This window comes from Cyprinus carpio, unplaced genomic scaffold (genome assembly GCF_018340385.1).
Source record: "Cyprinus carpio isolate SPL01 unplaced genomic scaffold, ASM1834038v1 S000006746, whole genome shotgun sequence".
Taxonomy (NCBI): domain Eukaryota; kingdom Metazoa; phylum Chordata; class Actinopteri; order Cypriniformes; family Cyprinidae; genus Cyprinus; species Cyprinus carpio.
Genome location: NW_024879345.1, coordinates 1,224,124 through 1,239,345, shown reverse-complemented (window position 1 = coordinate 1,239,345; position 15,222 = coordinate 1,224,124). Strand labels below are relative to the sequence as shown.

General features: G+C 37.0%; 1 protein-coding gene across 3 annotated transcripts in view; it reads right to left on the bottom strand.

The window, feature by feature from the left end:
• Positions 1 to 15,222, bottom strand: part of LOC109059203 (glutamate receptor ionotropic, kainate 2-like) — a 242,839-nt gene that overhangs the window by 99,405 nt on the left and 128,212 nt on the right. For all 3 annotated transcript variants that reach the window (XM_042755741.1, XM_042755742.1, XM_042755740.1), the window contains one exon: positions 3,335 to 3,478. In XM_042755741.1, the coding sequence (XP_042611675.1) occupies positions 3,335 to 3,478 (144 nt within the window). The remainder of the gene's footprint in view (positions 1 to 3,334; positions 3,479 to 15,222) is intronic.

The following is a 15,222-nucleotide window of genomic DNA, read 5'->3' as shown; positions in this document are numbered from 1 at the left end:
ATTGCTCAGGCTCTGTCAGGCTCCTCCTTCCCTCCGGCTCCACCTAAGTCCTCTGTCACTCTGGCTCCACCGTGGCCTTTGGGATCCCCATTTCCGCCTCGGTTGTCGGCGCCATCTGCTCTGCCTTGGCCCTCCGGCTTCTCAGTGTCACCCTGGCTCACAGGCTCTCCGTCTTTGCCTCGGGCTCCTCCACTGCCATCAGTCGGCCCCCTGGAGTTGTCAGCCCTTCCTCCAGAATGGCTCCTCCCTCCATTGGCTGCACTGTGGACCGCCATCATGGCTGTGGCCTGGGTCTCGCCTGGCTCCTCCTCCTGCTCCAGTTCCCTCTTGTTGTCACCCTGGCTCCTCCCTCTGTCATCACCCTGAACACTGTTTATCATCCTCCTCCATCCAGCCACCTCCTGCACCTCCTCCTGTCTGGTTGTACCAGTCTCTTGCCATCCCTCCATCTCTTTCCTTCTCTACGGAATGGGGCTGCGCCTTAAGTGAGGGGGCCAAATGTCACACTTTATGGACTTTTGAGTTTGTTTTCATTGCATCCCTCGTGTTCTTTGACCTAGTTTCTGTCTCCCCTTGATTGTGTCATTATTTTCAGGTGTTTTGTGTCAATTATCCCAATTTATGTTCCCCTTATACGTTGCATTCTGTTCAGTGTTTCTTTGTCCGGTATTACGTTTATGTTGGTGTGTGTCTACCCTTCCTTCTCTGTGGATTATCTTTGTATTGGATGCTAAACTACATATTAATTCCATCCTCATTCTCGTGTGCCTTCCTTCATGACCGTGACATACATACATACATACACATACATTATTAAAGAGAGAAAAAAAGTTTATATATATGGTGGTTGTGTATTTTAAGGTACTAAACTGATTTTAATGCTTCACTAGTTTGGTACATTAACATTATTATTACACGGCTCTGTGGACTACTTGATTCAGATTGATCAGTCACAACATTCCGAGGTATGTTATTTCTTGATAACAACCAGTAAAACGGATACCACAGGCTCATCCAGGTAACTGAAGTCAGCGTTATGCTCGCTAAGAACAGTTTTTCTTCGTGGGAGCTTTGCATTTGGTTTGCTAATAAAATATCAAAACTTGATTCAATATAATGTGTTCAATTATTTATTAATGTCATCCTGGTATCACAGATTCACTCTCTCGTTTCGTAAAAATGGAGCTGCTGCCATTTTGCCACTATTGTTTTGTACTCTGTAATGGATTATAAGATACATAAAAAACAAACTGGTAAGATTTTAAAACACTTTTGTCTTAAATCAATATCTTATTTATGTGGTAAAATGTTCTGTAATACATAATGTGACTGTACCACAGTCTTCGCAGAAGCTTTGTGTTTAAATATTTCAACTCATTTCAATATTTTGTATCTAATTGATTACTTACGTGACAAGTAGCCATGTAATAAGTGGGATAATGTACATCCAACTGCTGGATGTACATTATCCCTTACATAATACATATGCTTTATTACTGTACATTTAAGTTCAATCCATAAAAACCTAAAATGTTGCTTTATTTATTTAAATAATAAAGTTCTGGCCACCAGTAGTATTTTTTTTTTCCAAAGCATATATTGTAAACTATGTAACTGTTCTCAGGTCAGTGCCAGGTATCCATCTAAATTAGGGCTTTGGCATTTTCAAAGCCAGTGAAATGTCATCAAACTAAGCTGTCCTCTAATTATCTGTTCCAACAAAACCTCAGCACAGCTTTCCCCGTCTTTCTACAGCCCTGAGCTCTACTTGTAGTCTAGACAGAGAAGATCCCAAGGAGGGTGAGGGGGTCTGGGCCAGGGTCATCACAAGCAGAGATTTCAGTCAATATATGCACTGGCTTACGGAGAGCAGACCACCTTGCTTTTATGTATTTATATCTCCCTCGCTTTGCCTTTGGTCTTGGCTGGCTGGTTAAGATATCACGCACAGCAAATAAAGACGGCTTTTAAGTCAGACTAAATATAGGCAGCAGAATGACAGGAGAGTTCAGATTAGCCGTCCTAGTTTTCCTGAAAATAGCACGGAGAAGAATCGTTTCCAGAGATTAAGATAAATTTGCTGTCTTCTGCAGTGGTGCTCTCACCATGTGGTATTCCAGGTCAGAAACAAGCAAACTCACACTCACGAACGAACACACAAGAGTAAACTGCAGCGTTTTCTCAATGTATTTAAATATACAAGGCATGCCTTCTTTCTATGTAAATTAGGTTTATTATAGATAAACCACATTACTCATAGAAGTCATTTGCCTGGTGCAATTAACATTATTGCAGCCTGCTAAACATTTATTTATTTAAAATAATGTTTGTTCATGTATTCTATTGATCATGGCAGCAGTAATGCATTAAACAATGGAGAAATCATTATGACCAGGCATAAATAAAAACTAATGCTTTTTCAGCATTTAATAGAGTTGATTCTGGTGACAGTATTGCAGGGGTGGATTTCTGATGTTTGCTGTATGTCTGTAACAGCACCCAGAATCTGGACACTTTTTAGTAACACTCTATTTTGCATTGCCCTTTATATGTTACATGCACTTACTAAAATAACAGTAAACTGAAACTTCAAATAAAGCGTCCCTTTTACACGTTACACTACTATTCAAAAGTCTCACCAGGGCTTCAGTTATTTGATCAAAATACACAGAAAATTATTATTAAATTATTAAATTTTAAATATCTGATTTATCTTTTATATTTTAAAATGTTATTTATTCCGGTGATGGCTTTTTTGTTTTTCAGCATCATTATTTCAGAATTCAGTTTTACATGATTCTCCAGAAATCATTAAAATATGCTGATTGCTGCTCAGGCAATACTTCTTTATATTATCAATGCTGAAAGTTTGTGTTGCTTACTTTTTTTCTTTTTAATTTATACATTTTTGAGAGAATCCTGAAAATCCCTTTCTGCAATATGTTTTATTGCAGCATACAAACTATTATGAAATAGGTGACAATATTAGAATATAGGTTAATTGAAATATTAGAAAAAAAAAATAATAATAATTTTGCCTTGGCAAATAATGGAAATAGGTTTAAGTTAAAAATAATAATACAAATAAAAATACTGAAAATAAACCAGAAAATGTAAGTAAATAAATGAAATAGAACTAATACTAAAATAAACTATATATATATATATATATATATATATATATATATATATATATATATATATATATATATATGGCATTCAGGGATTTTATTATTATTATTATTATTTTTTTTGTTTTGCCGTTATGGCAGTGCTAAAACAGCATATCAGCAGAGTGGAATTCATTCTTAGTGAACAGTGTGATGTGCAGTACCTCTTTGATGAGCATCATGAAGCGGTTGCCAAAGCGCCAGGGCTTGTGGCGATTACACTGGAGTGAACTGACAGTGATTTGAGGAGACTGCTGGACGGCCACAGCCACCACATGTACCGCGTCATACATCAGGGCAGCATCTGTCTGGAAACACACACACACACAGTCACAGGTCAATCGGCCATCAGCAGTGCACCTGAGGCTCTCTGACAGTAATTAATCAAGCCTCCAAAACAGGTTAAACTCCAGTGTCATGAGCTATGATTGGTGTATATTCAACTCAATGACCAATCACAGAGAATGAGAAAGTGTCAGAGTAGCCTTCAGCTGCCTGCCACACAAACTGTCAGCCCTTCATACCAGAGACCTCTCATTCCACAGACCAAAATAAAATCTAATTAGTGTTTGCCTTGGATGATTGAGAAGCAATCACAAGACCTCCCAAACTGGGCCGGTATGGAAATCATGCCTGAGGGGGCTTCAGAAATTGCTATCCTGTCAAATAAATCATAGCCAAACCTGTCATTTTCCAGCTTTTGTCTCTGATTTTCTGCCGCAAGGTTGTGGCTAAAGATGGCTCTGCCCTAATAATACTGCAACTTCATGCAAGCTTATTTGTATGTTTGCAGCAAAATAAACCATAGCTGAAGATTACAGCCAAACTGCAATTATACCAAGAATTAAGGACCAAAACCAATCTACTGTATGGATTAAAAACGGTAGAAAAACACGAGAGCTGTACATTTGAATTTGGGAACTTTTACAATGAATATCCGTTCTGCTGCGAATTTCATTGGTCATGTATCAACCAATAAAACAACCTCATTCCCACCCTTTGGTTCTGCTCTCTTGCATCTGCTTTTACAAGTGCACAGGTGAGTAATGCATCATCAATATTGCAAAAGACGTAGCAAAGTCAAGGTGTACTGCAAGATATGAGAGGCTTTAAATGCCGACTTTTGAAACTGAAGTACAAAAGTAAAAATGTAATACACATTTTTGTCTGTATTTTTAGTTTTTGTGAATGTAATTTAAAACAATTGTAACCATTTATCTGCAACTTTGAATTAAAAACATGGGTGTTTTGATTGTTGTCAATTTGCAAATTGAAACTTTCAGCTTTTCACATCAGATCTATGAGTGTAAACTTACATATATGGCTATTTATCGTACAAGTTCTTAAAATCAAATCTACAAGCTCTTGAGTTTCACTACTCTTTTCCATCCATGCATAGCCACCTAAAGTACTTTCTAGAAAACAAATTCCCTAATTCTTAAGCAAACCCTACTGTAAATTGAGACATATGTCCATCAGTCAATAATGTATATTTACAATAATGTAGTATCGATCATATATTAGTCACAATTTTTGGTTCTCTTGATTAATAATGCATAATTGATATTTGCCTACTGGCTATTTATCCTGAAAACTTCTCCTTTTATTTGACATTTCTTATCTTGCAGTGGCAACAATCTTACACTATCTTTCAAGTATGGGGTTGCCAGATGTCAAGAGTTAAAGCCTCCAATCAGATACATTTTCCGCCCAGTGTTTTATATAATCTTCCCAACCTGGCAACCATGTGCATATGCTCTCTCTGCTCCACAAAAAAGGGCAATCTCTACTGCGATATTCTGCTCTAAGGAAACTGTAATATAGCCAGTGTTCCTTCATTAAGTTGCTATTTGTGTTTTGAGCAAACCTTCTCAGTGACATACTACAATTAATTCATTAATTAAATGTCAGTTTAACCATTATCATTCAGCGCTTTTATTCTTTATACTGTCATTAATTTAGTTTTAAACATTAAAAGGCTTTTTGCTCAATGATAAGGCAACTTATCTCAAATCAGAGTAATCTGCTTTTTTGCTCATTACAGTCATCAAAATTACAATGCCAAACGTCAACAACAGGGGTCACATAATTCAGTCCTGGAAGGCAAGAGTCCTGCAGAGTTTAGTTCCAACCCTAATTAAACACACCTGAAGCAGCTAATCAAGGTCTTACTAGGTACAGTATACTAGAAACTTCCAGGCAGGTGTGTTGAGGCAAGTTGGAGCTAAACTCTGCAGGACACTTGCCCTCCAGGACCGAGTTTGGTGATCACTGGTCTACAACGTGGCAAATGTTCGTTAGAAACAGACAACAAATTGTAAATTACTAATTTTACATTAGCACTTCTTTATGCCAAACTCTCAGGTATTGTCACATGTATCTTTCAAAATGAAGGGGGAAAAATATTGTGTTGTTAACAACATAATAACATCAAATTCTGCTGGAATCAATAGAGTCGCTTGTGTGATTTGTGTAAGGAGTGCTATTTGTATAACACACTGATGTTCTGCCTGCAGCATTCTGAGTCAGTATTGGAATGGTCTCAGAGTAAATAGCAGCTATGTAGGCATCAGACACAGAGGAAGCTCACTAGGGTTTGGAACAGGGCCAGTCAGTCATGTTAACTTTCAAAGTGGGCCACCAGAATGTATATCTGACGAGATTTATGAATATATGATGTTATTAAATGTAATTAATTCATTAAATCTATTGACTGCCCTAATTACTACACGATGCCTATCAAAATAGACAGTTCATGTCCATTGATGATAATTAATTGTCTTCTCTTCCCAGGGAAAGTAGAAATTACAATCTCACAAATATTTTGTAAATCCTATTTTTCAGTTTAGCGGGGTCTTAGTAATGGGTCTTGAGTTCAAAATAATAAAGTTAAAAAAATGTTGAAGCCAAAATTATCTATAATTACATTTACTGGTAACACTTTAGTTTAGGGACCAATTCTCACTATTAACTAGCTGCTTATTAGCATGCATATCACTAGCGTGTTGGCTGTTTATTAATACTTATAAAGCACATATTCTGCATGATCATATTCTACACCCAATACCTAAACTTAACAACTACCTTACTAACTATTTATAAGCAATAATTAAGAGTTTACTTAGGCAAAATTCATAGTTAATAGGAAGAATTGCACCTTAAATAAAGTGTGACCCATTTATTTCTAAAGTCTGAACATTCAGAAAAATAAGGTTTGTTAAAAATAGTGTAAATTATTATTTTTTTCTTTAAATTGAACAAACAAACAAAATGTATCATAACACCATGCAATAAGCTATATTTGATGTTATTTCCTTCTGTGGCAGACATTTTTAATACATTATTTTAAGTGTCCTTTCATGTTTCATTATAATAACCATAGTTATTATAGCAACATCATAGTGATTTCAATTCAAATCTGTATTCAAATTTGAAGAAAACCTGATCAAAAAAATAAATAAAAATAAATAACGTGTTAAAACAAGGCCTACCAGTGAAATAATATTATTTGACTCTGTCCACTGATGATAAATAGTTGTTTGCCACATTTTTTTCTTTTTTTTTTTTAGCTTCTGTGTCAGGGGAATTTTTTTGTGTGTGCATGAGGTAAAAATGTGTGCATTAATTAATGTGTCCAGTCAACTATATTATTGTTAAACAATTTATGTATTTGTTCATATGTGTATAATAAAAGTGAATATATACTAAAGTCTTATGGGTTTGCAATGACATGAAGGTGAATAAATGAAAGAATTTTCATTATGGGGTGAACTATCCCTTTAAATACATGTTACTTCAAGTGTAGCACTTATTCAGAGTGTGGAGTGGCAAACAGTTGACAAATTCAGCAGGGAAAACCTCCTTTCCCTTGGAATATCAAAATGGGGTTTAAAGCTTGGCAACTAGCAGAAATATATAAACTGAAACCAAAAGTCATTTAATTAAGAAAACAGATTGTTTCGTCAATGTGAAATATACCCCAAATTATAAAATGAGCCATATACTGTCTATTCATTACGCTAGTTGGTATAGCCTCCGACAAGGTTCCCTGATGACTGAGGGGAAAAAAACAACTTCTGCGATATTAATAATCTGTCCATGAGTGAGCGTTGATGAAAGCGAATGGGTGTGAAGATGCCGTGGGAGGTGAACGGCCCACTTTGGACCCAGGGCTTCAGTCACCAGCTGCTGGTCAAAATGACTAGAGGGTGGTGTGTCTGTGTGTGTGTGTGTGGGTGTGTGTGTGTTTGTGTGTAAAGTTTGACTAGTGGCTGTTTCGCACCACCACAAAACTGTCAATCACCCTCCTACCTCATCCTACACTAACACACAGATCTGCTTCATAATCACTTGTCCACCATTCCACGCCTGTCAATCAATCAGGATGCAAAGGGAGCTCAAAGTGGCAGCCACTGGTCTTGGAGGAAGATGAGACACGGGATGAAGCGTTGTCAAGAACGGACGTGCCATGAATTCACATGTCCGATCACCCCCATCCCCCTCTTTTTGGCATCTGGCTGGGCCATTAAAAGGGGACAGCCGAAGCTGGGGCCCTGTCGCCTATCTGAGGAGAATACACATTATCCTTAGTCACCCGGCCCACCAGCAAGGCACCGTACGTCAATGAGACTGTCTTATGCATTGTGAATAATAAATAAGTAATAACATCAGACAAATAGAAGACAGGGCCTCCACCTGAATACTAAATGAACACTCCTATTACCCGCCTGTGTGTGTGTTTGTGTGTGTATTAGCGCAGCTTTGTGTGATGGAGCAGGGGAGAAAAAATCAAAGCCCCAGGTGCTTGCGATCTCTCCTGGGAGGCATGCTTTGTTTTCTTCAGATTCTCATCAAAGCTTTATGGATCTGTCGGTCTGGCTTACTCTATACCAAAGCGTAGCAGCCAGCCCATAAATGTACACTAAAGATGAGAAACTAGTAAAGACTTGTAAAACATGGTGGCTTCCATCTTAATGATTGTAGAGTAAGATATCTGCATTAAGACTGAAACAACTAAATGCCACGCCAGCAGAGGGAGCTCTCAACTCTGCACTGACTGTTACCGCTCCCTCTGCTTGCTCTATGGTTACTTCTTGTAATATAAGCATGGCCATGCCAAACAGAACTGGCGAAGTATTGTTTGCTAATGCAGACTCTACCAAGCATTTTCTCTGCCATTACCATTGTCTTTTTTTCATGCCATTGCCTTGTTTTCTTTGTCTTGTCTTGTTTTGTTTTGTTACTTTGGATTGCCCATTTGGACCATTGCCTTGTGTTTTGTGAACGTTTTGCTGCCTGCCCTGACCATTGCATGTTTCTGGTTTATGATTCTGTTTTGCCCTTGGATATTCCTTTTTGCTGCTGTTAGGACCTTGCCTGTTTTGACCACGCTGTGTTTTAATAAAAGCTCACACTTGTATCTACAACGCTTGTCTTGTCATAAACTGATTCTGAAAATTGTCAACAATGAATTTCCAATTACTCTCTGGTCTTTGTTCAGCGTAGAACCTTTGACAATGTTGTAGTGGTAATATATACTGTATGTATGTATGTATGTGTGTGTATATTATATATATATATATATATATGTATGTATATATATATATATATATATATATATATATATATATATATATATATAAATTTGAACTTTCATTGAAGATGAGAACTGGATTGTATTTCCAGATATATCTGATTAATTAATTAGTATGTATTTTATTTATTTTTCTATTTTATTTGTTTATTTATATATTTATTTTGAAGTTCTAGCCTGCAGATATGTTTTAAAAAATAATTAAATATATTTGCAAATAAAACAAAGATTACTGGAGTAAATTTTACAAGTTTGACCACCCCCCACTGACCATCGACAGCTCGACTGTGGAGAGAGTCAGCAGCACAAAATTCCTTGGAGTGCACATAACAGAAGACCTCACCTGGACCACCAACACTACTTCACTCTCCAAGAAGGCGCAACTCCGACTTAAAAGAGCAAGTCTCCCTCCACCCATCCTTATTACATTCTACAGGGGCACCATTGAGAGTGTGCTGACCAGCTGCATCACTGTCTGGTATGGGAACTGCAGTTCTGCTGACTGCAAGACCCTACAACGGACAGTGAACACAGCTGCAAAAATCATTGGTGCCCCTCTCCCCTCAATTCTGGACATTTTCCTTGGATGATGCTCCAATAAAGCCACCAGTATCGTGAAGGACTCCACCCATCCCTCCCATTATCTCTTCCAGCTCTTGTCATCAGGAAGATGGTATCAGAGCATCAGAGCCCGCTCTGCAAGACTGCTCAACAGCCTTTTCCCCCAGGCTGTGAGAGCCCTCAATTCCAACCACCTCACCCCCCTCTGAAACCCTATCCACAACCCTACCCCCTGAAACCAAGATCTTCTTAATGAGGACTTAACAAATGTTTACTTGTGAATGCACCACAAATCATATTCTACTATTTGCTTCCTAACCTTAAATACCTCTTTTGCACAATATCATGCACAGTTATTATTTAATATAGTATAATCTGTCTTAGGTTATGTATATGTATAGTCAACTATTTATAGTATATGTATAGTTAGATTACCGCTTTCAGTAAGTTAGTTATGTATAGGTTTTAAAATTGTTCTCACGTCTAGTGTTGTATGTTTATATTTGTTTATTTATGTAGCACCATGGTCCTGCGAGACACAACATTTGTAGTGGAATGACAATAAAGCTCGACTTGACTTGACTTGACTTGAAAATACTACTTCAGTCTTTCTACTTCGAAATTCCACGGTTAATTCAATATTACTTACTATTTATTTGTAATAATTTGTGAAATTTACTATCAATTTCTGAGTAAAAATAATATCCTACACCAAATAGTTTCAGTATTAGTTGGAATTTTTCCAGACTTGATGCAATAAATATAGCACATATATGGAGAATGGAGAAAAGAACATTCTTCATGAACTTAAACTAAAGAAGTAATACATGACCCTGGACCACAAAACCAGTCATAAGGGTCAATTTTTCAAAATATATCATCTGAAAACTGAATAAATACGCTTTCCATTGATGTATTGTTTGTTAGGATAGGACAATATTTGGCCGAGATACAACTATTTGAAAATTTGGAATCTGATGGTGCAAAAAAAAAAAAAAAAAAAGAAAAAAAAAGAAAAATCAAAATATTGAGAAAATCGCCTTTAAAATGGTCCAAATGAAGTTCCTAGCAATGCATATTACTAATCAAAAAAAAGTTTTGATATATTTACAGTAGGAATTTACAAAATAACTTAATGGAAGACAATCTTTACTTAATATCCTAATGATTTTTGGCATAAACTCATACAATGTATTTTTGGCCGTTGCTTCAAATATACCACAGCGACTTAAGACTGGTTTTGTCATCCAGGGTCACATATTAAAAAAGCAACACATACAAATTTCCAGAAATGTTTTCTACAGACATTTTTTATGGCTGATTAGAGTTGAATATGTTAGACTATTCTTAAACTGTACATTATGTTGCATTTAACTCACATTTAGAAACATAGAGAGGGAGAAAAAAAAGAAGAAAAACACCAAGATAAAGAAAGACTGAGGCAGAGAACTGTGGATGTTGGAGAATGCCGTACCTTTCTGTAGCTGAGCCCAACAAGCAGACAGGCAAATGATTGAGCAATACAACCACTTCCCTCTGTGAACATCTCATTAAAATCAATTATGTCACTCCTGAATGAAATCAAAGCTAAACACTTTAAGAGCTGCTTTTCCCCTGTGTAAGCCAATGTGAGCGTAACCTCAGATGTATTTCCTTTTTGCACCTCATTCACACGTCCTCCCCTGCCTTGTGCTGAAAGATTTAATCTTCTCGGCTCAGATTGCTTTCAACACTTTTATGAATTGTTTTATAAATGTGGAGGACTGGCAGGGACGTTTCCGTACATCACTGATCAGGGCCCTGGATAAAAACGTGACCCTCTGGTCATTTATTGCAGCAGCTGTTCTTAAGCAGGGCATTCATCTTTTTTTTTTTTTTTTTTTTTTTTTATAATACTAATACTTTAGTTTTGATTTTACTCAATATGACAATTTGACAGCTTAAACATGAAAAAGCTTTTATGCATATAATTTATGCAAAACTTTGCATAATTCAGATTTCAATAAAAGTTTTGACATGTATGAACATTTACTTGCAAAGCATTGACTTCATTTTGCCAAGCGTCACATGTTCTTGTTGATTTTGGAAAAATCTAATCACGGATATAAATAAAGAGTCGGCGCCCCGTTTGGGGGGTTGTTGGGGTGGGGGTAAAATAGATTTTATTTATGAAATATAATGGTTTATAACGGTTTAAATATGCAGTTGCCAAATGCATAGGCTTCCTAGCATTAATATTGCAACTATAGCAACAATTTAAGACAATCTGTTTCACAAAGTCACATTTTAATTGTTACATCTGACACAAACTTTCCGCGTTAACGATTCAACTAAGAATACAGCACTACTGAGTAAGCTAAAGGTATGATGAAATACATTTTTTAATGTTTAATAGAGGGCTAGATGGTCATAGTTAGTTTATTATTTCACTGTATTGTTATTGTTTGTTGCTTTTCAAGTTATTCTACTTAAAATGGTGCATCTTTTAAATGGGTCGCAATGAATGTTTTATGTCAGGGAATCGGTTGCAATAAGCTTGTATCATTGTAAAGCAGACACAATTAAGTTTTTCTGGTGGTTGTGGTGTTATCACTTGTTTGTATTTGTGGTAAAACTGCTGCCTAAGACATATTATTTTCTCAGATTTTCAAATTTGTTGTCTTTGCGATTTTGTTTTATTCAATAGCTACTCTGCTATCTTTATTTGCTAAGTACCTTTTAGCAGGGTCATTCACTCAGAACCCATTTTCATGCCACTGAATTACTTTTCCACTGGTATTTCAAACTAAATGCTCTACGGACATCTTTCACGTATAGATGGCAACAATGTCAAAATGATCCCTGTTCACACGGATCCACAAAAACGACTTAAAATGCTGTATTATGTGTGCCAGAGCAGTAGTTGTCATTTAAATGAACAGCCAAAATGCATAAAGTTTTCAGTTTTTGGTTAACAATGGTATTGTGTAAACACTCTCTGTTGAAAAGTTTCTTCCATTTTCTTTATACTGATGTTTGCGCTAGATAAATGCACTGAACCCCCACTCCTAAAGAACAAGTGCTACACAATGAAAGGTCTTCTCAAATGGGGGATCCTGCACACACTGCATCAATGGCGTCGTCAGTCATTGTGCTCAGGGTAAACAGTCTATATCTGCACATGTGATGCTATGCCAGCCAGGGGCAAATATTAAAAGTGCATGAGATGACCTTTGGGTCTCTAAACCATGAATATTCCTTTTTTTCTTTTTTTTCAGGTTTAAGCTGCCAGTATGAAGCATGTATATCAGGATGAGTTTTGCAGCATCATGGGTATGCTTGCATCTGGGTGTGGGGATTGCTGTGTAATTAACTGACTTGCTTGTAAATGAAATGTCAAGCTATTATCTGTCATGTTCGCTACCATGAGGGAGCGTGGTGCGAGGAACAAGGAGATGAGGAGTAAACTTCACACAAACAGACTTAAACATCCAAGGAACCAGGAAAACACACAGGGACGGACCCCTACTACCCCCCCCCCCCCAAAAAAAAATAAAAAATCCTTGGTGAGAATGTCAGTTTCAGAGGCCCTCCTAGGGCTGGACCTGGGGACTGGAGCACTTTCTGTGCTAAAATCTGGGACTGGAGCACTCTCTGGGCTTAACTAGGGGACTGGAGCCCTCTCTGGGCTAAACTCAGGAACAGGAGCCCTCCGTAGGTTAAACTCAGGAACTGGAGCCCTCTTTGGGCTGGATTCGGGGGCTGGAACCCACACTGGTGTGGGCTCTGGGGCTAGAGCTGACACTGGAGCGTGCTCTGGGGCTGGAGCCGACACTGGAGCAGACTCAGGGGCTGGAGCCGACACTGGAGCTTAGTCCTGTGGTGTCTGGGAGGTCCACGGGACTAGTGGTCGACCGATATATCGCCAAGGCCGATAAGTTTTCCAATATGTTTATTTTGACGGCGCGGCAGACTTTTATTTTGAGTCTGAGAACGGCAGCTGAGCACACAGTGCTCACATTTTCCCTCTTGTTTACTGTCGTTGTTAACAGTTCTGTCTAATATGGATAGAAGTCGTCTAATAATCAGAAGCAGAAAATGGAGTGCACTGTGGAAGCGCACAGGTGGAGCAGAGAAGCAAAACTACTGTTCAGGGTTTCAAATGCAGGTCAGTTTCATCTGTAAAGATGCTATTGTAGTTTTGTCTTTGTTTACTTAGTCAAGCAGCAGCAGCCCATTGCTCACCATCACTCAAAATACTGTATAAAGGACATCATTATTATCTATTGCAATGTTAAAGTAGTAATTTTGCAAAAAAATAATCATATTTTATAATAGGTTTAGAGGGAGCTAGGGCAGACCACAACACAACCCTTACAAAAATTAACAATGATTTTACTATAAATCCAAAGACAATGGTTACTATTGTTAAACCATGGTAACCACAAATTAACACATTAATTTACAAATTAATTTATTTAAAAATAAATACAAATGGTAATCCATTTGCCAAAAAAAAAAAAAAAAAAAACACTGTACTTTTACTATAATAAAACCATGGTTAATTTTTGTAAGGGAAAAACATGACTCATGTTCAGTATTAGGACTTTTCTATAAAGATAGCGTGTAGTGATGCACTAATTTTGACATGTAGGCAAATTAGAAAGTATAGTTTAGTAAAATCTTGAGTATTAAAGTCATGAGAGATAGATAGCAGGACAAAAAAAAAGAGACTGAAAAGAAAAATGGAAGTGAGGGTGCAGTTCAGGAGAAACCTTTTATTTTGCATGTCCCCAACCTAAAGATTTACACTTTTTTATGTCAGGCCCATATAAAAAATAGGGTTGTCCATGTTTCAGAATCTGTTTGTATGAGTTTGAGATTTCCCGGTCTGAGGGGCAGTCTGCCCCTCGTGGAAATTAATGGCGCAGACATGCGGTTTCATTTACTACACATAGGCCTATGATGCTAGCAGTGTTTTCAGTCTCTGCCGCCTCAATATATGAGTACATGAACACATAAACATGATTCTAAATAAAACATAAGTCACTTCTTGAGCATTTCACTTATTTTGAGAAAACTATCGTCATATCATATACAAAGAGACAGCAATGTTTCAAAAAGACACTAATGTTTCAGGAGTTTAGTACACAGAACAGGACGTATGCTTATTAGATAACCGTATTTGAGCTGATGTATATACTTTTATTTATTATTATTTTTTAATTAACTATTATTTTTTCCAAACAATTGTTAGATACAGTGTTTCCTGTAGTTATGCAAAGATTTGGTTTCAAAAACAGTATCAGTAAACTATTTCTCAACGAAACAGCATCAGCATATAGACCTATTTTTGAATTTAACAAAATTTTTGACTAAATTTACATATAATTCTACTAGTTATTTGACTGCTTTGTCCAACGTGTGTGATGCTGTTTCGTTGAGAAAGCAAAAAGTAAACACGACTAGAAATCATGTTTATATCACATTTATAATGGGTTTTATGTTTTTGTCTCGTCGCTCCGGCCGGACAAGGCATCACAATATGTTAAGAGGCGTAAAATTTCCGTCACTCGCTTGAGGCATTCGGCCAGTCACAATGCGCTGGATAGCTGGCCAATCACAGCACACCGTGCTTTTCAGAGAGATGAGCCTTGTGAAAATCAACCCGTTTCAGAAGGCGGGGCATAGAGGAGCAATTATAATGTACAGTATGTGGATTTTTTTTTTTTTAAACCTCATAAACACATTTCATTACACCAAAAACACAAAAACACATTTCATTACAACCAAATACACAAAATAATGTTCTTTTTAGCAGCATCATATGACCCCTTTAAAAAAGTGTACCCACTGCATCATTCTTAAAATAACACAAACATTACCTATTAAAAGTTCTCAAAAATCCCATAATCCATT